This window comes from Phaethon aethereus (assembly GCF_964289735.1).
Source record: "Phaethon aethereus genome assembly, chromosome: 1".
In the NCBI taxonomy this organism is placed as follows: Eukaryota; Metazoa; Chordata; class Aves; order Phaethontiformes; family Phaethontidae; genus Phaethon; species Phaethon aethereus.
This window is the reverse complement of record NC_138575.1, coordinates 24,920,695-24,944,051: the sequence shown is the minus strand read 5'-3', so window position 1 is coordinate 24,944,051 and position 23,357 is coordinate 24,920,695. Positions and strand designations below refer to the sequence as shown.

General features: G+C 37.7%; 1 protein-coding gene across 1 annotated transcript in view; it reads right to left on the bottom strand.

Annotated features, from left to right (window-relative positions):
- Positions 1-23,357, bottom strand: part of POT1 (protection of telomeres 1) — a gene marked incomplete at both ends in the record, with an annotated part of 66,412 nt that overhangs the window by 14,407 nt on the left and 28,648 nt on the right. The window contains 6 exon segments of the mRNA XM_082013988.1: positions 2,183-2,343; positions 8,482-8,637; positions 9,427-9,498; positions 9,500-9,518; positions 9,520-9,572; positions 14,727-15,017. Coding sequence (XP_081870114.1) covers positions 2,183-2,343; positions 8,482-8,637; positions 9,427-9,498; positions 9,500-9,518; positions 9,520-9,572; positions 14,727-15,017 — 752 coding nt within the window.

Genomic DNA, 23,357 nt, shown 5'->3' with positions numbered 1-23,357 from the left:
AAAAAGGCTAAAGCACAACTAGAACATAACCTGGCTACTATTGCAAAACACAAATAAAAAATGTTTCTATAAATACATTAACAACAAAAGGAGGGGTAAGGAGAATCTCCATCCTTTATTGGATGCAGGTGGAAACATAGTGACAAAGGATGAGGAAAAGGCTGAAGTACTTAATGCCACCTTTGCCTCAGTCTTTAATAGTTCTGACCAGTTGCTCTCCGGTTACCCAGCCCCCCTGAGCTGGAAGACAGGGACGGGGAGCGGAACAGAGCCACCATAATCCAAGGGGAAATGGTCAGTGACCTACTACACCACGTAGACACACACAAATCTATGGGGCTGGATGGGATCCACCCAAGGGTACTGGGGGAGCTGGTGGAAGTGCTCACCAAGCTACTTTCAATCATCTATCAGCAGTCCTGGCTAGCTGGGAAGGTCCCTGTTGACTGGAGGTGAGCAGATGTGACACCCATCTACAAGAAAGGTGGGAAGGAGGATTGGGGGAACTACAGGCCTATCAGCCTGACCTTGGAGACAGAGAAAGTTATAAAGCAGACCATCTTGAGTGCCATCACATGGTATGTACAGGACACCCGGGTGATCAGGCCCAGTGAGCATGGGTTTATGAAAGGCAGGTCCTGCTTGATCAACCTGATCTCGTTTTATGACCAGGTGACTTGCTTAGAGGGTGAGGGAAAGGTTGTGAAGGTTGTTCACCTGAACTTTAGTAGACACCGTTTCCCACAGCATACTTTTGGAGAAACTGGCTGCTCATGGCTTGGACGGGTGTACTCCTTGCTGGATAAAGAACTGGCTGGATGGCCAGGCCCAAAGAGTTGTGGTGAATGGAATTAAATCCAGTTGGTGGCCAGTCACAATCAGTGTTCCCCAGGGCTCAGTGTTCGGGCCAGTTCTGTTTAGTATCTTTATCAATGACCTGGAACGAGGGGATCGAGTGCTCCCTCAGTAAGTTTGCAGGTGACACCAAGATGGGTGTGAGCATGGATCTGCTGGAAGGCAGGAAGGCTCTGCAGAGGGATCTGGACAGGCTGGATCGATGGGCCGAGGTCAACTGTATGAGGTTTAATAAGACCAAGTGCCAGGTCCTGCACTTGAGTCCCAACAACCCCATGCAACGTTACAGGCTTGGGGAACAGTGGCTGGAAAGCTGCCTGGCAGAAAAGGACCTGGGGGTGTTGGTCGACAGCCGGCTGAACATGAGCCAACAGTGTGCCCAGGTGGCCAAGGCAGCCAACAGCATCCTGGCTTGTATCAGCAATAGTGTGGCCAGCAGGAGTAGGGAAGTGATTGTGCCCTTGTACTGGGCTCTGGTGAGGCCGCACCTCGAATCCTGTGTTCAGTTTTGGGCCCCTCACTGTAGGGGGGCCCCTCACAAGAAGGATCTTGAGGTGTTGGAGCTTGTCCAAAGGAGGGCAATGAAAGGAGGGTGTAGTGGGGTGGCTGTCGGTCTCTTCTCCCAGGTAACAAGAGATAGGACAATAGGAGACAGCATCCAGTTGCTCCAGGGGAGATTTAGACTGGATATTAGAAAACATTTCTTCAACCGAAAGGGTTGTCAGTCATTGGAACAGGCTGCCCGAAGAAGTGGTTGAGTTGCCATCCCTGGAAATATTTAAAAAACATGTAGGTGTGGTGCTTAGGGACATGGTTTAGTGGTAGACTTGGCAGTGCTAGGTTAGTGGCTAGACTTGATGATCGCAGAATTCTTTTCCAACCTAAATGATTCTATGATTCCTTAGGTATATAAGACAGTTCAGTAAAGCATTTATATTGTATGCTTCATTTTGAACATCTTTAAGTCTCACCATTTTCAAGTAACACATATGAACATGCTTAAAACATGCTCTTACTTGCTGAACCATAGCTTTTATCTTTATATGTCACTATAAAACAGAATAAGTATGTTAATGTGGTCAGGCCTTATTATTACAGCACTCTAAAACAGAAATCTTAATCCCTACTGTACTTTAAATTTCAAAAATTAGCCTTTATTTACCTATCCCTCCAAACACTTACTCTTCTTCTTAGTGGTGCTAAAGACATATTCTGTTCCACAGTTTCTGGTTCTTACATACGTTTACAATTCTAAACTGCACAGCCATCACATTAGCCTAGTATTTTCCAGTATCATCTAGAAACAAGAACTACATATAGAACTTACACTTTTAGTTCCTTAACATCCGGGTTACTTTCTGGTAAGACTCCGATTCCTCGACCATAACAGGTGCCACCGTGAAGATGAAATTCTATATGTGAGACAGCTTCATCATCAGCACTTGCTTGTTTTGCATGCATACTGTAAATTCTCAGAAAACTTCCAATCTTAAAGAAAAAAAAAAGAATTTGATAACACAAAGTTAGCTATTTACTTGGAAAATTCTAGGCCTCATAAAGCCCTGTTTTCACTGAATCACAGAATAGCTGAAGATGTCAGGCACCTGTGGAGATTGCCTAGTCCAACCCCTGTGCCCAAAGCAGAGTCAACCGGAGCAGGTTTCTTATGGCTGTCTCCAGCTGGGTTTTGACTACTTTCAAAGATGGAGACTCCAAAACCTCTCTGGGTGACCTGTTTGTTGTGGTTTATCAACAACAACATTGCTGGCAGCAAAGGCAGATTCAGCATTCTTACTAAATCTGATTCTCAAGCAGACTTCAGAAGACAGATCGAACAAGACAACATATTCCTTTTGTGAGGGCACAATTTGTCTTCTATATTCACAACACAGCCCTCCAGAGACTGACAAGCTGTGATTTGTCCATGTATGATCGCACTCCGCAATTGAACTCATGTCCATCATCATGCATGGCATATTATCTGTTTATGTATACCTGGAAACACGTCTGCTTACCCTGATTTCTTTATCATATCTTACTCTTACATTACAGATGCCTTTTTTTCAGCACCAGGACAAAAGACAACACATGTTAGAAATTCAAAGATTTTTGCAGTGTTCCTAACTCTGTTAGATTTTCTCCTCAGGTACAGGGAGAACATGCTTCTTGTTTTGCTTAGAAATATTTTGTGTTCTCTGAAACAGTTTTGTCAAGTTACACAAATGGACTTAGGCTAACTTAGACAAGCACCTATTAAGAAATACGTTATGGGGTGCTGAACATCAAACACATCTTTATAACTTTGCTTTTATTTCAAAATACCACATCCATTATCTCCCTCCCAGCCAAGCCCCCCAAAAACCCAAACAAAACCCAAGGTTCTAAAGGTAGATAATCTGGAGACTTAATTATGTACTTAACTTCCCTTTGATGTGTTTTAAAGGCCTTTGAACCAAATCAACTAGCATCCAAATATTTTTTTTTTTAAGTATAACCTAAGATCCATCTGATAGTTGGCAAGCTACACACATTCAATAACATGGATTTATGTTGACCCTAGGTATGTTTTAAATAGCCCTATATAAATGATAAATTATTTTAAATTTACTTCACTTAACGTTAATATTACAGCAACCAGTCTGTTAAGTCTTATTTCAGCTTCAGCTCCCGCTTTAACCAGTAGAAGCTGAAAAAGCATTCATATTAGACTGGATTGGCCAGGTCTTAGTACAACACTTATAAATGTATTTATATATGCATAAAAGCAGATAAAGCAGCATCGAGATTCTGGAATCCTCCTCTGCATCAAGGAAGAGACTGACTATATAATGCTGGTATCAAACTGCTCTTTTAAACAATAATCACACATGAAAAAGGCAGCATATTTTCAAATTCAGGCACCATGACATAAAAAGTGCACTTCATCCTGCACCTATTTTACTTATGCCATGGAACTTTTACCAGAGTTTTAATTGATCTGCACCATTAGAGGACTGCTCATTTTGTTCATTCAAAGCTTATCAACAGGACAGCTTGTGCATTTAGATGGCAGTTAAGAGACTTATCAGGAGGCTTTTTTTTTTCTTTCCAGATGCTAAATTTCACTTAATTATGCTGAATATCCAAAAATGCAAGGGACAGTTGTATTAAAACTAATCTAATGACTATGAAAAATGCTTTTGGAGAAAGTTTATCTAAAAGTTCCTGGCTTGTCAAATAACCTTATGTCTATATAATAATGCCATGCTACTTTTTCTTCCCCTAAGACTAATTTGTATATAAGCAGGAAAAAGTAGATTATAATTGAAGAATTTTTCTTTCAAAACCGATGTATGAAAAAGCTAAATATATACTATATGTACAAGCATAAGACATTAATCATGGGAGAAGAGAGCCCAGAAGCCAAGAATACAAAATGCTGGTTTTGCCTTCTAACCTTGTGTGCTGAAATTCATGAAAAAGTCAAACAACTTACATATTTTAGTGCCACACTCAACTTCCCGAGATTCACGATGACTATAAAAATATATTTTCCTATATATGCATGTTATCAGATACATTTTCCATCCTATGCCAAATACTGAAAAAGTCTGGAAGGTTATGAATGTCAGCACAGACCACTAGAAACGACTGTGCAAGATTGAGTGCAATTTCCGTGAATTCCTTTCGGAGGCAGCATTGCTTACCATTAAAACAGCAGTAAACAAATGTGGGTGTTATGGCTAAAAATGTTTCTGTATTTCTGTTGTTTACAGAATGCCTGCAGACTGAGCACACATTATATACTTGACTTAGAAGAACTTATAATCTACATTAAATTAAACACCATGATTTACAGAGACATCACTAAGACCTAGTAAAAAAACAACTCCTTACTTGACTTTACAGCACTTCTGTTTATGAACTACCTACCTCATTTAGAGCAAGTTCATTTAAAATTAAATTAAAGCAGTAAGAACACGTTTCTTGCAGTAATATAAAATATACTAATACCCTATTCGCAGTCTAGTTCAAATATGACTATTTAAAAAATACATATTAAGGCTAAAAGGAATTAAAATGGAGAAGTTACATATGCAGTTCCCTGTTTTCAGTGTAGCAAATTCTCATAATTATTTCAAAGCATATAGGGTTGTGTTCACACTTAAGACACTGACAAATTCAGAACGGTCATTTATCATGGCAGTTAAATGTTCGTGTTTGGCCAGAAAGACACTCATGACAAGAGGCTGTCTTTATTTACAGGAATCACTTAACAAAATCATCTGTACTAATTTTATACCTCTTTTATGCCTGATGATATTCAATGAGAACTCTTTGTCATCATTTTATCATATCAACAGTCTAATTTTACTGAGTAAATTGTGCAGAACTTTTTGCAAATGACAGGAAGCATATACACAGCATTTGGCTGTTGTCCTTTGCAATAAAAAAAATACCAACTTAAATGCATTAAAGGCTTTGGAGGACTTAGGGTGGGATGGGGGTGTGTTGTGGTTTGGTTTTTTTCCTCCTTTTAATGAGTACAAAGACAGAAGAGGGGAAGATACCATTGACAGGTCAAAGGAATGCTACCCAGGCCTGAAAAATATGAAGCTAGATATTATAGCCATGTAACTCATTTAAGTTGCAGGCTGGAAATGTGACTCAGACACTAGAAAAGCAAGCAAGACTTCTTAGTCCAAACTATTAACAAAAAAGTCATGACATTGTATACAGCAGAAGGAGCATCTGAAAATACTAAAATTCTGCATCTGAAGATACATAACATGAAGTAAATACTGTAAAACTATGGACTAGGTCTTCTATGCATGCTCAAGGCTGTTTTAATTGTACTATCCAGAAAATGCATTTCAAGACAAAAGTGATGGTATCAAGCCATAAGAGGAATGCACAATACCACATTTTCAATGAATGACAGTACATAAGGAAATCTCCACCCAGTTGTGGACAACTGGACTCCTACTGTGCACTTGACTGACCACTGATGTTCACTCACCTTGATGCTTACCATCTAGCAAGCTGTCCCAGATGGAGAAACCCATGTCACAGACCTATTCCCAAGCTGTATGGCAAGGTCTGAGTGAATTCTGAGAACCTCTGGAAAAACCTGAATAAGAAAGGCTGAAGAATAACAAACTACACTCTAAGGGGAGCAACTGTCCTGTGGACAGTTAGTTGCAGGCTGGGGTTCCTAGAATAATGAGAAAGCCTCATGCACTCCAGGTAGCCAGAAGAAGAGGGAAATTTGGGAAAATGCAGTGAACACCATTGTCTTTGCTTAGTTGTAGCTCTTCTTGTGTCTTTATACCCCAGGAAATAATATACTTCAGAGATGAGATTTCGGGAAAATTCTGTTTGTGTTTTGATAAGGCAGCAAATGCTGAAAAGCCACAGTCTTACCCAGCAGGAAAGGAAGGCCTGTAAATGTAGGGGACAAAAAGCCTACTTACGTTATCAGCTGTAGCATAGCTTCAATATCACTGAAGTTATCTCCATGGAAAGTTGTAAATATTATTTGATTGCTTCAGAAAATGGGATAAAATGCTCGTATGTTCAGTGTTCTTTGGACAGACAATCCAAACAAGGAGATTTTAACAAACTTCTTGGAGCAGGAATATCCCCAACACTGTGCTCCAATATTTGCTAGAATTCACTGTAATACATTACCTACTTTCTCTAGACTGTAGTGCTTACTCACAGCTTCCTTGTCTGAACATGTGCTTACAGACACAATTTTAAAATAAGAACAGATATTTCAGGGTTTTTTTTCAGCCTGCCCTTCTTGGTATCAAGGCTGCATAAAACAGATTGTTCCTACATAAAGCATCATTTCAGAGCTGCAACTGTCACTGCAAATGGTACATGACAACATGGGAGAGCGTAACCTAACAATTCCATAACAATTTACATTAAAAAAAGGCAATTCTAAGCTACTGTCAAATGCAGAAAATATGGTTGTAAAATGGTGCACTTCTATTGTTTCTGAAACCATAAACTGGCAAAACATATAGTACATTTTCTGTCCACACTGTTCTTGTGTTCACACTCCGGAAGGTGCACATGCATACACTAAACGCTCTCCAGTTTTACACTGCTACATAAACGATTTAAAAAAAAACCCAACTTTGAATAATAAGACCCTGAACTAAATAAAATATTAGAGAGACTAATATAGAGTATTTCAATGATACTTTCTTATGATATGACACGATTTCCACTAGTATTTAAAAACAAACCTTTTATTAAATCTTCCATTGTAAGAAGAGTCCCCCAAATGTTTATTATCTTTATATTACTCTGTGAAATAAAATTATTTGCATGTATTGCAATCTGAACTTAATAAATCTTCCTGAAGTTTAATTGTTATGATATCAGCACTTCTTCTTCAATAACTCCACTAAGAAAATCCACTAAAAAGCAGTGTTCAAAAATTATCTAATTTAAAACTTCTACAGCTTGCATGAGTGAAACTACTGCAACTTTGGACATAGCCAGAAGAAGAAAAAGAGCCTGTGTTGCTCAGTAAGTCACACTGTGTTTCCTAACAGTTGCCTTTAACATTAGAGCTTCTGCTACACAGTGCAGTATCCAGCAAAGGCACAAATGCTTTAGAAGTCAGAAAGGGCTTATAGGAAAGAAAAAAATTGAGGGAGCCGATGAAGACATCCCATATACCAGATATTCAATAGGAATTCCTCAATATAAATGAGAGAGAGTAATAAAGGGAATGTCATCAGCTACTCAAGAAAATATGTTTTATTAATATTAAAAGATTTTTCCCTTCATTTTCAAAACATATTGCTTCACTGGTACAGCAGCAGTTATTTATATCAATAGTTAGCAAGAAAAAAATTCTGGAAGAGAACCTGTAAGTAATGAAATACTTCTGCCAGTAGGTTTTGTTATGAGTTCTTACACAGAGGCAAGTTATTTTGCTATCTGTCATTTACTTACACACTGGCATTAAGATGTCAAATTGATTTCATGTCTGCTGATAGCCTCAGCCTAACAAATGGCTATCACTTATCTTTATTTTGTGGTAAACACTTTCTTAAAAATGAGGCAAGGCATAAAATGAAAGATTTGCTGATTTACTGTATTCAGAAGCAAGATGGCAGTATCGCTGAAGATCAAATGTTTAATTATGTTGTTGTTTTCTCTATCTAAGCATAATCAACATTACTGACCCACTAAATTAAGATTGCACTGCAAATTGCAGAAGTCTATAGAACAGAAAATCTTTTACTGACTTTAGAATTATGGGCCTTTAATAGGACTACAGGTTTAACCCCATTTTATATAATTTAAAAGATAATTCTAAAGCATAGAATACATTTTCTGAGTACATTATTTTCACAGGATTATGTATGATATTACAGTGTCTGGAAAAGAACTACTTAACTGGAAGAAGTTTTTGATGGCAATTTTAGGGTAATGTGGCTGTTTTAAACATGTTGAAGGAGTTCTGCATTCAAATAAAAGGTATGGAAAATACAGTGAAAAATAAAGAGGAACATTTGAAACTAATTAACAGCAGAACTGAACTGATAGATTCTCTGAAGCGAGTTCTAAGCAGAAAATAGGCCACAAAACAAGAGTTAGAAATACCAAACTGTGCATTACCTTAAGTGATTTTGCCAGCTGTACATGGTTATCATAGACTAGAATGTCCACTGTTAGCTTTCGCAGCTGATGAAGAAGAACTTTTTCTCCTTCCAGGTCTCTGGCTTCCACAGGCACCTTCCATGTTGGGTAGGGACATTTTGTGCCATCCCATACCTGCAATGCAAATGAACTGTTTCAATATGCTCAAAATACTTTAGATTGAGATTTTAAGTAACTTCTGTTTTCTTAAAAAAATTGTTGTTTGATTAAAAATTGGTTACAATAAGCAATCTTAATTGGAGTCTCAGTCTTAAAAGTCCTTAAATTACTTAAATTAGATTTTATGGGCTTTTTTTTAAATTATTATTCTTTACAGGGTATAAAATAACCTCTATAGAGAATACGATCAATTGTTAAGACCTGGGATTTGTCAATATATTTAAAAAAAGAAAATCAGCACTAGCAAAACCTCAACTGTTTATCCAGCAGTTAAAACTATTAGAACTCACCGTATGCAGAAGTGTCTGTACTTAATATTTTAATCCTGCTACAGGGTTTTTTTTAACCACTCCAGCTACAGTATGTGAAGAGCACACAGCATATACTCCTTTAATTACTGATCATCTCCTGCATCAGTATACACTGCTAGTTATCCAGTACGTATTAGAAAAACACCAGTATTTAACATGAGCTTAATAACAAGGATTCTAAAAATTGTTTGCCTAAAGCTAAGTTCTTGATACCCTTCAGTATTGAAATATCAATACAGTTATTTTTGAGCTATCAAAGGTATTGTGAAAAAAGTAAGATTACCACAGACTCAGCACTTTGGAACCAAAATCTTACTACTTAAATCAAACATTAACATTTCAGTAACAGCTGCTTACGATTATTCTGTAAGCTATGGTTTCTCGAGTTCCTGAAGATGTACTCAAACACAACAGGGATAATGGTCTGAAATACTGGCATATAGAAAGAAAAATCTAGAGGCATTTGGACTATAAGACTGAAATGCTGCATTTCATAGTATTTCATTGCATATAGGTTCAACAGAAGCTAATTTTCAGACATCTTGTGATATCAAGGTATTTTGTTCCATGAGTTAGGCACTGCAGAGGGGGAGAAAAAAAAGACACCTGAGCTTAATTTTTAAACAGTTTCCACCCCTTATGCTTAACTGCTGTGGATCAAAGGACCCACAGGAAAAGACCTAACAATCAGCAAAGCCATGTGTAAATACACTGAGAATAACTCATGGTTGAAATACTCATCTCAAATGAAGAGATAAAAGGGAAAACTGTTCACAGTGGAAATGACACATAACATCAAATTAATGTTCCCAAGTAAGAGTGTATTCTGAAGGACCCAGATAATGAGGTGGTACATGCTGCCACAGATTTAAAAAAAGCCTATTATCTTCTGATCCTGTACCATGAAATACCTAAAACCACCTTTGAAAGAGAGGCTGCCCATTGCTTGAATTATCCAACCTTTTCCAGAACTGAGCTTGAGAAACACAGATTTAGTGCATATATATGTTATGAATTTTGTCACTTTGACAAAATAAAGAAGTTTAAGTTTGTCAAGTTTCCCATTATTTTTCAACTGTGTTTATCTGGGACACTTTGGCAGTTCTACACTTAAGAGACAGAACTGTGAATGTGGCACTTCAGGACATGGTTTAGTGGGAATGGTGGTGTTGGGTTAATGGTTGGACTTGATCTTAAAGGTCTTTTCCAACCTTAACAATTCTGTGATTCTGTCAATCCACCCTGTCAGGTATAAGGATGACTACTTAGCTTTAAGATGTCCTTCGCCAGAGGAACTAAGGGGGCTAGCATCAGGGCACCTTTTGGGGGAGTCTGTAAGCCAGTAAGCTTTCTTTACAAGAAAAAGAAAATCCTTAAAAAAAGTAGTTGGGTTTGTTTTTCACTTGCACAAATATGAAAGCAGATCAAGAGCTCTACCTTGGGAGCTTGCCAGCTTCACTTTACTCAAATTATGGATGAAAACACAGAAGCCCTGGTTTCAAAAACCAACACTGGTATAAAAACCAACACTGATTAAACTAATTCTGGATAAGAAACAGCAAATAGTTCCATTACTAGCCATGAACAGACTGGAGCTCAGGAATGGTTAGTGACAACCTTTGATCACCACGGTTGGCAAAACACTGAAATGGGAGAGACACAATGAAACCTGTTTCTTCAGCAGAGTATGCTAATTGCATGACACAGCTTAACATAGACAATTTAACTGACAGAAGAGAAGAATAAGAGTAAAACTCTTATGAAAAGCATAAATGACAGAGTAATTTATAGTGTGAGTTTTTTAGTTTCCATCAGTCTGAATAAAAAAGCTATCAGGAAAAGGTAAGCATTAACCAGTTACAGATGCAGTCTTTATGCCATACCAGCCTCAGGTGATGTGTACATTCCTATTAATTTATCAAGTGGAATATTAAAAGTTATGCTATGGGTGATGCACAAAATCACTGAAATTCATTTTAGTTGTCTTTGAAGCAATTCTCACTAGTTACATGAGCTCAATTAAAATAATCATATTTTATAGTATTATCAGACATTAATATAACTGATATACTTGGACTGACATGAAAAATGAAATAATTATTATAAAACGTATAACCAAAACAAAATAACAACAACAACAACAATAATAAATGAATACTCCATTTGAGCTGGTATCGAATTTGTTGGGGTTTTTTTGGTTTAGTGAGTCATAGAATCATCCAGGTTGTAAAAGACTTTTAAGAGCATCAAGTCCAACTGTTGAACTAGCACTGCCAAGTCCACCATTAAACAGGTCCCTAAGCACCACATCTACATGTTTTTTAAATATGTCCAGGGATGGCAACTCAACCACTTCCCCAGGCAGCCTTTTCCAATGACTGACAACCGTTTCCATGAAAAAATGTTTCCTAATATCCAGTCCAAATCTCCCCTGGAGCAACTGGATGCTGTCTCCTACTGTCCTATCTCTTGTTACCTGGGAGAAGAGACCGACAGCCACCCCACTACACCCTCCTTTCAGGTAGTTGTAGAGAGCAATAAGGTTTCCCCTCAGCCTCCTCTTCTCCAGACTGAACGACCCCAGTTCCCACAGCTGATCCTGATAAGATTTGTGCTCTCAACCCTTCACCTGCTGCATTGCCCTCCTTTGGACAAGCTCCAACACCTCAACATCCTTCTTGTGAGGGGCCCCCTACAGTGAGGGGCCCAAAACTGAACACAGGATTCGAGGTGCGGCCTCACCAGAGCCCAGTACAAGGGCACAATCACTTCCCTACTCCTGCTGGCCACACTATTGCTGATACAAGCCAGGATGCTGTTGGCCGCCTTGGCCACCTGGGCACACTGTTGGCTCATGTTCAGCCGGCTGTCGACCAACACCCCCAGGTCCTTTTCTGCCAGGCAGCTTTCCAGCCACTGTTCCCCAAGCCTGTAACGTTGCATGGGGTTGTTGGGACTCAAGTGCAGGACCTGGCACTTGGTCTTATTAAACCTCATACAGTTGACCTTGGCCCATCGATCCAGCCTGTCCAGATCCCTCTGCAGAGCCTTCCTGCCTTCCAGCAGATCCACGCTCACACCCATCTTGGTGTCACCTGCAAACTTACTGAGGGAGCACTCGATCCCCTCGTTCCAGGTCATTGATAAAGATACTAAACAGAACTGGCCCGAACACTGAGCCCTGGGGAACACTGATTGTGACTGGCCACCAACTGGATTTAATTCCATTCACCACAACTCTTTGGGCCTGGCCATCCAGCCAGTTCTTTATCCAGCAAGGAGTACACCCGTCCAAGCCATGAGCAGCCAGTTTCTCCAAAAGTATGCTGTGGGAAACGGTGTCTACTAAAGTTCAGGTGAACAACCTTCACAACCTTTCCCTCACCCTCTAAGCAAGTCACCTGGTCATAAAACGAGATCAGGTTGATCAAGCAGGACCTGCCTTTCATAAACCCATGCTCACTGGGCCTGATCACCCGGGTGTCCTGTACATACCATGTGATGGCACTCAAGATGGTCTGCTTTATAACTTTCTCTGTCTCCAAGGTCAGGCTGATAGGCCTGTAGTTCCCCCAATCCTCCTTCCCACCTTTCTTGTAGATGGGTGTCACATCTGCTCACCTCCAGTCAACAGGGACCTTCCCAGCTAGCCAGGACTGCTGATAGATGATTGAAAGTAGCTTGGTGAGCACTTCCACCAGCTCCCCCAGTACCCTTGGGTGGATCCCATCCAGCCCCATAGATTTGTGTGTGTCTACGTGGTGTAGCAGGTCACTGACCATTTCCCCTTGGATTATGGCGGCTCTGTTCCGCTCCCCGTCCCTGTCTTCCAGCTCAGTGGGGCTGGGTACCATCCCTCAAACACTGGCATGCCACGCTCCGGATTATCTCTGTCAAGCCTGGTTTTATCCCCTTCCCCTTCAAATCTAGTTTAAAGCGCTTTCAATAAGCCCTGCTAACTCCTGTGCAAAGGTCCTTTCCCCCCTTTGAGACAGCTGTACCCCATCAGTTGCCAGCAGGCCTGCTGTCATAGAAACTGACCCATGATCAAAAAAACCCCCGAATTCTGCTCGTGACACCAGGCTCAGAGTCAGGTATTATCTGCTGGTTCTTCCTGTTTCTTCCCTCATCATTCCCTGTAACTGGAGGGTTAGAGGAGAACACTGCCTGTACTCCTGATTCCTTAACCAGTCATCGCACTGCCCTGAAGTCTTCTCTTGATTGTCCTCAGACTTCTTGTTGCAACCTCATTGCTGCCTACTTGAAAAATCAACACAATAATCATAGATCTGTCTACAGTTTTCTGAAAGGGCTTCTATTGTATGACAACCAACATTTGATACAAGAAAGGGATTGTGCCCTGCTTGAAAAATGGAGGAAATTAGCAACAGCATACTAATGTTAATCTACCATTTTTAAGCTTGTCTGATGTATTTTAATAAGGATTTAAGTATTTCATATTTTATACTACTAAAAAAAAATTGTCAAAGTAATTATTTATCAGAAAAATTGATCTACTGTTATTTGATTTCAAACTTTAACCTTCCTAAGTCTATCTGAAGTTTTCCCCCCCAAGTCATTACCTTTACTACGCAAAACTGACAAAATCAACTTCAGATCTTACAACACAGAAAAAAGTGTAAAGAAATTTTAATAATTTAAGAAAGCACTTGCCTCTGTCCTTGCAAAGGGTCCTTCTATGCTGAACATACACTCGTTAATAAACAATTTAATTACAGTCTACAAAGTTCTGAAATTTTACTGGGTCTCATCTGACATCTATTTCACAAGGGATAATTAAATAGAAATACTTGTAACTGCTGCAAAGCATATTATAGGACGACACTTAAGGTTTGTTTCTGTGTAGTGCATTCATTGTTCTGCACGAGAAAAATCTTTGCTGTTTTAATGAAGGACTAATGCAGTGTGCTGTTTATAAAAATGTTGCAACAATACAGCTTAATACAGTAGAACCAATAAATAATTTTATGAAGTCATAAAATGGAAAATAGGCTGTTCATCACTCACATTTTAACACTCCACTTACAAAAGAAAGAAAAAGAAATACAGAGGAGTTTCAGAATAACACCTGACACATCTGGAGCTAAAACCAGGAAAATTATGCAGACCTGCTTTTTATTTAGGTGATGTTAAGGATCATCCTTGCAAAGTACTCTCCTGTTGTGCGGCACTTTGCATTTTGCACTTTCAATGAACACTGATCCCCAAAGAACTTACGTATAACTAAAGGAAGCTACCTAAAATCCATCAAGATGGATAACATAGTCCATTCATTCATTTTCTAGATAGTGCGACTTACTGCATTAATTATATCCAGCAGAGCTAGAAAAATGAGCAGAAATTACTAACTAAAAAACAAGGTTAAAATTTAAAACTAACACTGTTTTTCAACTTTAAGAAATATTGCAATATTTATCTACAAATATTTGTGAAACAATGATCCATGCCAGTGCCATCTTATAAAACCTCTCTAAGGAAATTAATCAGATGAACAACTTCAAAGAGAACTGGGATTTCTGGTTTGTTTTTTTATTTTAGAAATAAAATGGCCAAGGATCATAAATATGTTTAACCTATAGATAAATAGAAATATTTATCTACATAACACTACCTAAAATCAATGAATATGTCTGCTTTATCGAAACCTGAATCACGATGTCTTAATAAATCTAACAAATTATTTTCAATTATTTAAATTATTTAAAAATCTACCTTTAGAAGAAATGAAGATCCATCCACTTTTGCTTTTCCTACCAGCTGGCAAGTGAGATCAAAGAACAGCATTGGCTGAACACCAGACAATTTTGCTGCTGGTCCAGAGATGGAAAGATTGCTGGCTGCCCAAACACGTAATTCTTCTATTGTTTTCTGTTCTTCATTCATGAAAGTGTACACTTTGCTAGAGGTTCGAGGAACTACTGGTGCTCCTACAGTTCCATCAAATGTCAGGGATGCAAATCCCACACTGGTAATTCCCTGCATCTGTCCATTGTATTCCCTGATCTGCAATAAAATATGAAGAGGAAAAAAAAATGGTTGCATTGCATCAAAACGTACATACATTTCTGTTTTACCATGTGCACAAAGACCATTGATAGCTTTTGCCCCTGGTTCTATTAGGAGAACGGAGTCAAAATACAAACAAAACAAAAAGAAGGAAATTAACATTATCAAGTGTCATGGTTTAGCCCCAGCCAGCAACTCGGTCCCACGCAGTTGCTTGCTCACTCCCCCACGGTGGGACGGGGGAGAGAATTGGAAGAGTAACAGTGAGGAAACTCATGGTTTAAGATAAAGACAGTTTAATAGGTAAAGCAAAAGCCGCGCACACAAGCAAAGCAGAACAAGGAATTCATTCACCGCTCCCCATGGGCAGGCAGGTGTTCAGCCATCTCCAGGGAAGCAGGGCTCCATCACACATAATGGTTTCTTGGGAAGACAGACGCCATAACTCTAAAGATCCCCCCTCCCCTTCCTTCTTTGTCATCCCAGCTTTATATACTGAGCATGACATCATATGGTATGGAATACCATTTTGGCCAGCCTGGGTCAGCTGTCCCAGCTGTGTCCCCTCCCAGCTCCCCGTGCACCCCCAGCCTTCTTGCTCGCAGCCCAGCACGAGAAGCTGGACTGTCCTTGACTGTTTAGCAACAACTCAGAACATCAGCACATTATCAACAGTTTCTCATCCCAAATACAAAACACAGCCTCACACTAGCTTCTATGAAGAAAATTAACTCTACCCTGGCTGAAACCAGGACATCAAGAAAGTAAAGTGAAAAAGCAGAAAATATAAGCTAACAATTTTTTTTTTGAAGACACAAATACCTACCTGTAAATATACAGCATCAGTGCAGAGTACTTTATTCACAAATCTCAAAATGTTTGTGTGGGGAATAGATCAGGACTGCTTTTACAGAGGGGGAAACTGAGGCACAAATAAATTAATTTTTAGGGGTACACAATGGTAGAGAAAAGTTATTATGGATTCCTGTTTTCTGCCTCTCACAATAGCCTTGTTTCCTGATATTATGGAACTGAAAAAGAAAGTATCAGTTCTAGGAGCTTTTTTTTCTTTTTTTTTTTTCTATAAAGCAAACAGTCACCAGCTTTCATCCCTTGAATTATGAATACAGCTTTCACAATTACTCTTATGTCTACTGCCCTGCACATGGCAGGTCCCATGTATCCTGCTGATTTAGCTGTCTATCTGCTACCATATAGAAAATAGTGTTCAAAGTCTGAAGCATTCCTTCAAGGATCTAGTTGAGCCTTATTTGTTCCTTGTACTTTTTTTTATATATATTAAAAAATATATATACATTTTTTTATATATAATGACTCATTAACCAGAAATCTCAAACCAGCTGTTTCGATCCATCCCTTTTTAATTAAAATTTGCTTACAAAAAAAGCAGTAAAAGTTCTGAATATAGCATTTGTGAGAATCTAGTTTAGGATTCCTAGAGCTTAATTTTCAAATGATTGAAAATCCTACTGATTTAAAAGTGCAGAATCTGAAAGATGTGACACAAGTTCTAAACAAGCAACATCTTTTACCAAAACACTGCCAGTGATTTAGACCTATATTTTATAAACACACTGAAATTTAAAAAGCACACAAATCAAGTATTCCTTGGAAATTCATAAACAAGGCAGTTCAATCTTGGTGACAGGAACGCCTTTAATCCCTGCTACTTTGACATAATGCATAAATGCATTAAGCATCATCTCTAGGATAAACTTTCATTTACTTAAGCATTCTCCAGACCTGACCAATGGAGCACATCAATTCATGACATAGTTTTTCTTCACTGTGACACTGAAGAACTTTAGTCTTTTAACCTTCAGGTGTAAATATTGAAAATACAAGAAAAAACAATGGACAAATCAGGAAAATACATAGTTACATAATCAATTTGTACCCATTACCCCTGATCTGGAAAAAAAAGTTCAACTATAACACAAAGATGTTATCTAATATAAATATGCAGATTTATTTTAATTGTTGCCACTGGCATTGTATTCCACATCTTCTCAAAACAGGTAACATCTAGAGAGGAGGAAAACTCTCTTTCATGATTTTTACTCATTCATCTGCTATCAAAAGATACTTCAAGCATATTTTTAAGTATCTCGTCAGACATGTCAAACGTTTCTCAAAGCGTTTTAATTTCCAATTTACCTACTTATTGGTAAACACCGGCACAGGTTGCCCAGAGAGTTGGTAGGGGCCTCATCCCTGGAAACATTCTAGGTCAGGTTGGACGGGGCTCTATGATCAAAATATCTTGACTTCTTTCTTACTAAAAACTCTGTCCTAGACCTCTAGCCTATTTATGAGGGCTCTAAACCTTTCAGGAAACCAGGTCAAGAAAGTAGTTTGTCTCCCTGGGCTTCCACTGATGTTTCACCATAGACTATTTTCTCAGTTTCACAAATCTTTTATGCCATGTTTCAAGCATTCATGGCTTGAACATACTATATTTCTGACACCACCTAGTAACCTCATCTAGTGGACTTGACATCAGCCTTAATGTAGGGAAAGGCAGTTATAAAATAACAAAAGAAATAAAATATGTCAGAAAGTAAGCCTAAAGTGTCATGATGAGAAAATTACCAATGATCTTGAAGCAAAAGCAAGTGTCCTTAGGCATAGGTATGTGGAGAAGCCACTGAGTGGTCTCAAAGGTAAACTGCATTCAACAACATTATTTAGTGAACAACAGAAGAAACAGGAAAAGTAAATGTAGAATGGATTACATAACAAAATATTTCATAGCTGGAAAAATACTTATGTCAGACCCATAGAACAGATGATAGTCAACAGAACTTCTCCGGGCTTGTGTCATTACATCACTCTATGTAGATCTCAAATCAAGTTAAGCAGTGATACTGTAAACCAGTTATATTTTCCACACATAAACAGTTTTGAAATATAATTAAATTTAGGGAAAAGAACTAATCTAAGACTTTTGTATAGGATGACAATTTCCCTTCAGTAGATTTTGTGTCCTTTCTAGAGGCCTTGGGGATTTTTAAAAAAAATTGGGGGCGGGGGAGAACAGGGAAGGGAGATAGATGGCTATCACTTTAAAAAGTCCCTGAGAATTTTAAATAAATTCAGTAAAAAACAGTTGCTAAACAAAAATGTCTTCTGGGACAAAACCAAAGCAGATAGCATGTATTTGGCTTGTTCTAAGCAGGCAAGTAAATTCCAATACATATTGCAGGACTCCTTGGCACAGTTTTAATAAACTAAAGAACAAAAGGTGAAATGTCACCCCAACAAACTGCGTGGACAATAAACTCTAGAGATTTCTATGGGGTACAACTCTATCCTGAATATGTTCATTGAAAAGAAGCTAACCTTGAAATATTTACAAATAGATTTACAGCAACCAAAACCACCTGAATTTTTTTTTTACTGCAGCTGGTGTTATTCATCTCACTCAATGGAAAAGTGTGAAATGAAGCAGTGTATAAAGCTGGAATAATAGCATCTCCAAGGTAGTTTTCCATCAAAACTGATTGTTAAATTGCAGAAGCAAAGGAATATTATTAAACCACTGCTGTCAAAGATCATCTTAGAATATAAAAAAAAAAAGCTTTGTAAAACAACTTATACTAAGTTAATGTACACATTATTAGACTAAGAAGGCAGATTTCCTATAATAAATTTAACTATTGATTTGTGGAAGGATCAGTAATTCAAGATAATATTTTGAAACACAACTACATTAAGCTTAAAACTTGATTATTATTTATACATATAAAATTATTTCAAGACATCAAGTTGTGGTTTTTTTTTTCACTTGAATTATTACATCGTCTGAAATGCACTGTCCAAACTTCTATTCCAATTTGAGTATGCATTTAGCTGAAGACCTTATTGTAAGGTATCTTCTACCCAAGCAGAAGTCAAAAACTCATGATCCCTGTGATTCATGGTTGACAATAAAATAATAGAAGATTAATGTTCACATGCTGCTACCCAGTCTTTCATTAACTGCAAAAATGTAGTATATGTGAGATGCTAGCGAAAAGGAAAGAAAGAGTGCAAAATTGTCTACAGGCAATGTATCTGCAAGAATTATAGTTGCTGTGGCAATCAATGTATTCCCCTCAGTTAAACACATGTATATAATAAGCACATGCCATTCTGTGTGACACAAACAGGGTTCAGTTGACACAGAAGCAAGATACCTTACGCAAGTAAGTAGTGACAAAAAAAAAAATCCTCCTTCTCAAACACAGAATCTGATCCAATTTTTATTTACCAGCTCACCTGAACATATGAAAACAATTCTGTGGAAAAAAATTTGTATGCAAAAAGTATAAATACTTAAAACCAGCTGAAAAAAATTCTCGTTTTGATAATAATTTAAACAAACAGCAGGCATTGTGATACTGCTTTAGAAATATACCTCAGAGAAAGTGGCATAGTATATTTGAGAAAATTCTAGTAAAGTAAAAAATTGCTATTTTTGGAATATTTCCTACTTACTTAAGACATTATCAGGTAACTTGACCAAAAGTACTCAGATGAAAATTTCAGAAAACATATGTGCAAAATTGTAAGACTTTGAATTAGGGAGAAACTCTATCATCGCCTACAGTCAATGTTTCCTGACATTATTTACTATAGGACAAATACTTGTTTTTAATTTAAATTCCATCAAAACTTCAAAGTGAGTTGCATGCCTGACATAATTTTTGAAGGGAAGCCAAAAGCAATAGTAATACTGACACTTCTGAGAAAAACGTTGGTTTCTCTGTGTTAAAAAGAATCTCATAATTGTTTACTAAGAAAAAAATTTAGTTGCTTCCATTCTTCAGAGCAAGAATTTGAAAATAGAGTTGAAGTGCTGCAGATAGCACGTTGTTTGACATCCTTTTTAACAAAATGTCTCAAACTTAACTTTGTCCAAGTTTATATATTTGGACCACATTTACTGAGAGGACACTAAGAATCTGGCAGCTGAATTCTACCATAGTTTAATGTTAGTATCTTCTGTATCTAAGTGCCAGACGTTCCGCTCTCATCAACCTGACAGCTATGGCCAGAGCTCCCTAGGAATAAGAAGTGAGCAGATATTTCTCCAGTGTCTCTCTCTCAGTGCCTTCCTTATTGCATCAACTTTCATGGGATAAATTGGATTAAACAAAAGGAGGGAATACACAGAGACAAGGTAACCACTAACAAAGTACAGAAGTAAGACTGTTCCTAGAAATAACAGCAGACTGATTCAAAGATCCGAGTAGATAACTTAGTGGAACAAATGCTATGTTAAGGAGCATTAGTAGATTATTACTAGGTTAAGGAGAGTGATGCACAAGAAGAGAGACAGGACAGAACTAGTAATAAATAAAAATAAATAAATAAAAAAAGAGAGTGATTGATCCTTCTATGTTTTTCATGCTCCAGATGCTTGATACTCAGATTCCCACTCCTCAGGGGACAAACAAACAGCTTAGAAACTCACCAGCAAAACGTACATCTTATACATGACAACTGACTGACCTATGGAGGGAATAACTGTCTATATCATGGCTATAAAGTACTTTTGCTCAAAGCAGCAATGCGTTTATATTGTAAATCTAAATAATTTGAACCAGATGAATATGCAATTAATAGCATGTAAGGAATTTAGTTTTTTTGCTGTTTTTCTCCTTTTTGTTATTCTAAAGATCTAGGATGCCACATTTAACCACAAAGCTAAAACACTACAATTATAAACCATAATTATTCCAAAGTTCCGTGAAACTGTGTTCCAATGACGACACAGTTACAGTTGTCTGTGCAAACACAGTTCAGCTCATGGTGTATTTATAGTACAATACTCCATTTCATTACCCTGCTTTTCTACAGGACATTTTCCTATGCAGTGCATGACTTGAGAAGGGCAGTGGTGACGAATTAGTGCTGTGTAACAAGGAAGCTGTCATCTTTAAGACTCCTACTTCATTTGTTACAGCAACTGGAGCCTATGTATGGAAGAAGTTAAGGCACGAAAGTAAGAGAGGAGAGTAGCATCAAGATTACTATGACAAAAAGCTAGAGAATTAAGACTTTGTAATTGTTACAGGGATTGCATTATGCTGAGGAAGTCATATAAGTAAAGTTTTTAATGAGAGGTCACTCCTTTGGTCTTCATTCTCCACGTACTCCACATGAGTCACACAGCTCTATAATGCTGTGTATTCTGGAAAAAGACCCACCAAAGCACATTGTAGACAGTGATTGTATCAGACAACTATAATACGCTGAACAAGATGAACAACTAAGTAAGAACATGCTTCACTTTTCTTCAATTCTCAAACATTAAAATGGAAATCAAATACCAATTCACTTCACTGGGAGTGAGGAAATAAATTCTTGTTTGTGAATCACTCAGAGGTAATAAGGAATGCTAGAGAAAAGCCAATGAGGAAATTAACAATTCTATCATCATGACAGGGTTTGAGTAATACAAGAAAGGCAGAACACATGCCAAAACTCCAAAGTCAAGTAAGGATAAAATATTGCAGATTTAGTCAGTACCAGCAGGTTGCCTCTTCCCTCTCTTTAACAGCTTAAACATTAGGCATTAAGTCTAAGGTATTAAGAGCATCAGTAAACCAGAAAAAAAACTTCCCAAAAAACTCCACTTCAGGTAACTCCTTCTTCACCATGAAGACAGAGGGAGGCTAGACAATTAGATCACAGACTTAGCTTTTATACTGGGATCGCCCCCACTGTCATCTCCGCAGAGCACTGACTGTGGTGGAAGGCCCAAATACGGTGCTGCAAATCACTAAGTACTATAATTCATGAGAAACCATCGTAAGAACTCATAAAAATGCACTTCAAGAAATATTAACCCAAATGTAATTAAAACTGGATAATCTTTCAGTTGTTACTAAGACACTTACAATTTTCATTCTCTGCAACAAATGTTCTTACATGTGCTGTATCAATAAGTTTCCCTAATAAGTTTATAAAATATGTATTTTGATTTCAGAAGCAATACACATGTTTCTACCTCCACTGATTTTCAGAAACAAGTAGATCTGTGTAACACTCATCCTGCTGGATTCAGAGAGAATTTAAAATTCAGCATAAGACTTTCCCATCTTCATCCCACAAATCAATGAACTTCCAAGACTAACAACACATTTCAGGTACTGATTAGCAACACAAGCTTCAAAACCTAAATATAGTTTCATTCCACTCTTACACATAAAGATGACCTTAAGGAAGCTTTATACTAACCCAGAAGAGGTTAGCTAATTCCTCTCTCAACTGTAAATATTTATAATGTACATGAATAAATGAAGACTGTTTCTGAATCTTAACAAGTTCCTTCTTAATAATCTTAAGGGTTCAAATCTCAATTACTGGATAAATCTTACCACTTTTTACGTTTATTGTCATGGGCTTTTTCTTTGTTCTCCTGCTACAGCATATCAAAATGTACACACTTAGTGCTACTGATCTTTATCCCTTTCATCATCCTTTTGTACAATCCCAAGCTTCCTAGACCTCTCAAGAGTGTTCAAATATGCAAATTAGTTTAAATGGCCTCTTTCAAGACATTTATGCTCTTTTCTACTATAATTATTTTAAGCAAAAATAAAATATATAATTAGGTATGGTTCTCTTGCATCTTAATATGCAACATGGTAAAATCATTTATTTAGTACTATTCTGCACCTCTTTAAGTATTGTCCAGCATTACAAAATTTCCATTCAGCCTCTGTAGTGTGGCTCCTATTCCCTATACAGTTGCAGCAAGCGTAAGAAAAACATCCAACAGAAGCAGTACCAAAGCTATAAACACCGTTTCCTTCATGGCCTTTGATAAAGATAAATATGGGATAAGGCAGGAAAACATCAAAGAGGCAGCTAAAGCATACTGCACACTAACAACCCCAGATAGATTACATTTACTTGAATAACTCTCCAGCTGATCTAAACTGCTCCACAACAGAAGCTCTAAAGTAATCCTTCAATTTTATTAGTTTGAAGAAGAATAAATTGTGCAAATTTATGTCCGTTAATTTTGTTCAAAATTTTTTCACTTCACCAAATTTTGTTCATCTAGTATTACCATGCGATTTTTGCCAACTAGTTTAACAAATATTCAACAAAAATAACGCTGTTCTAAAGTTGTTATAACCACATCTAACACTTTTTTAGGAAGAGATATCAGCTGAGTGCTCTGTTGTTTTAAAAATGTGATAGCTTACTTCCAGTTTCAGTCCATACCATAACCATAGCTGTTTTACAATCAACTGCTTTATCCAATGCCTCCATATGTTAATTTCAGTACATGAAGAATTAAATTGGTCCTACAGTCCT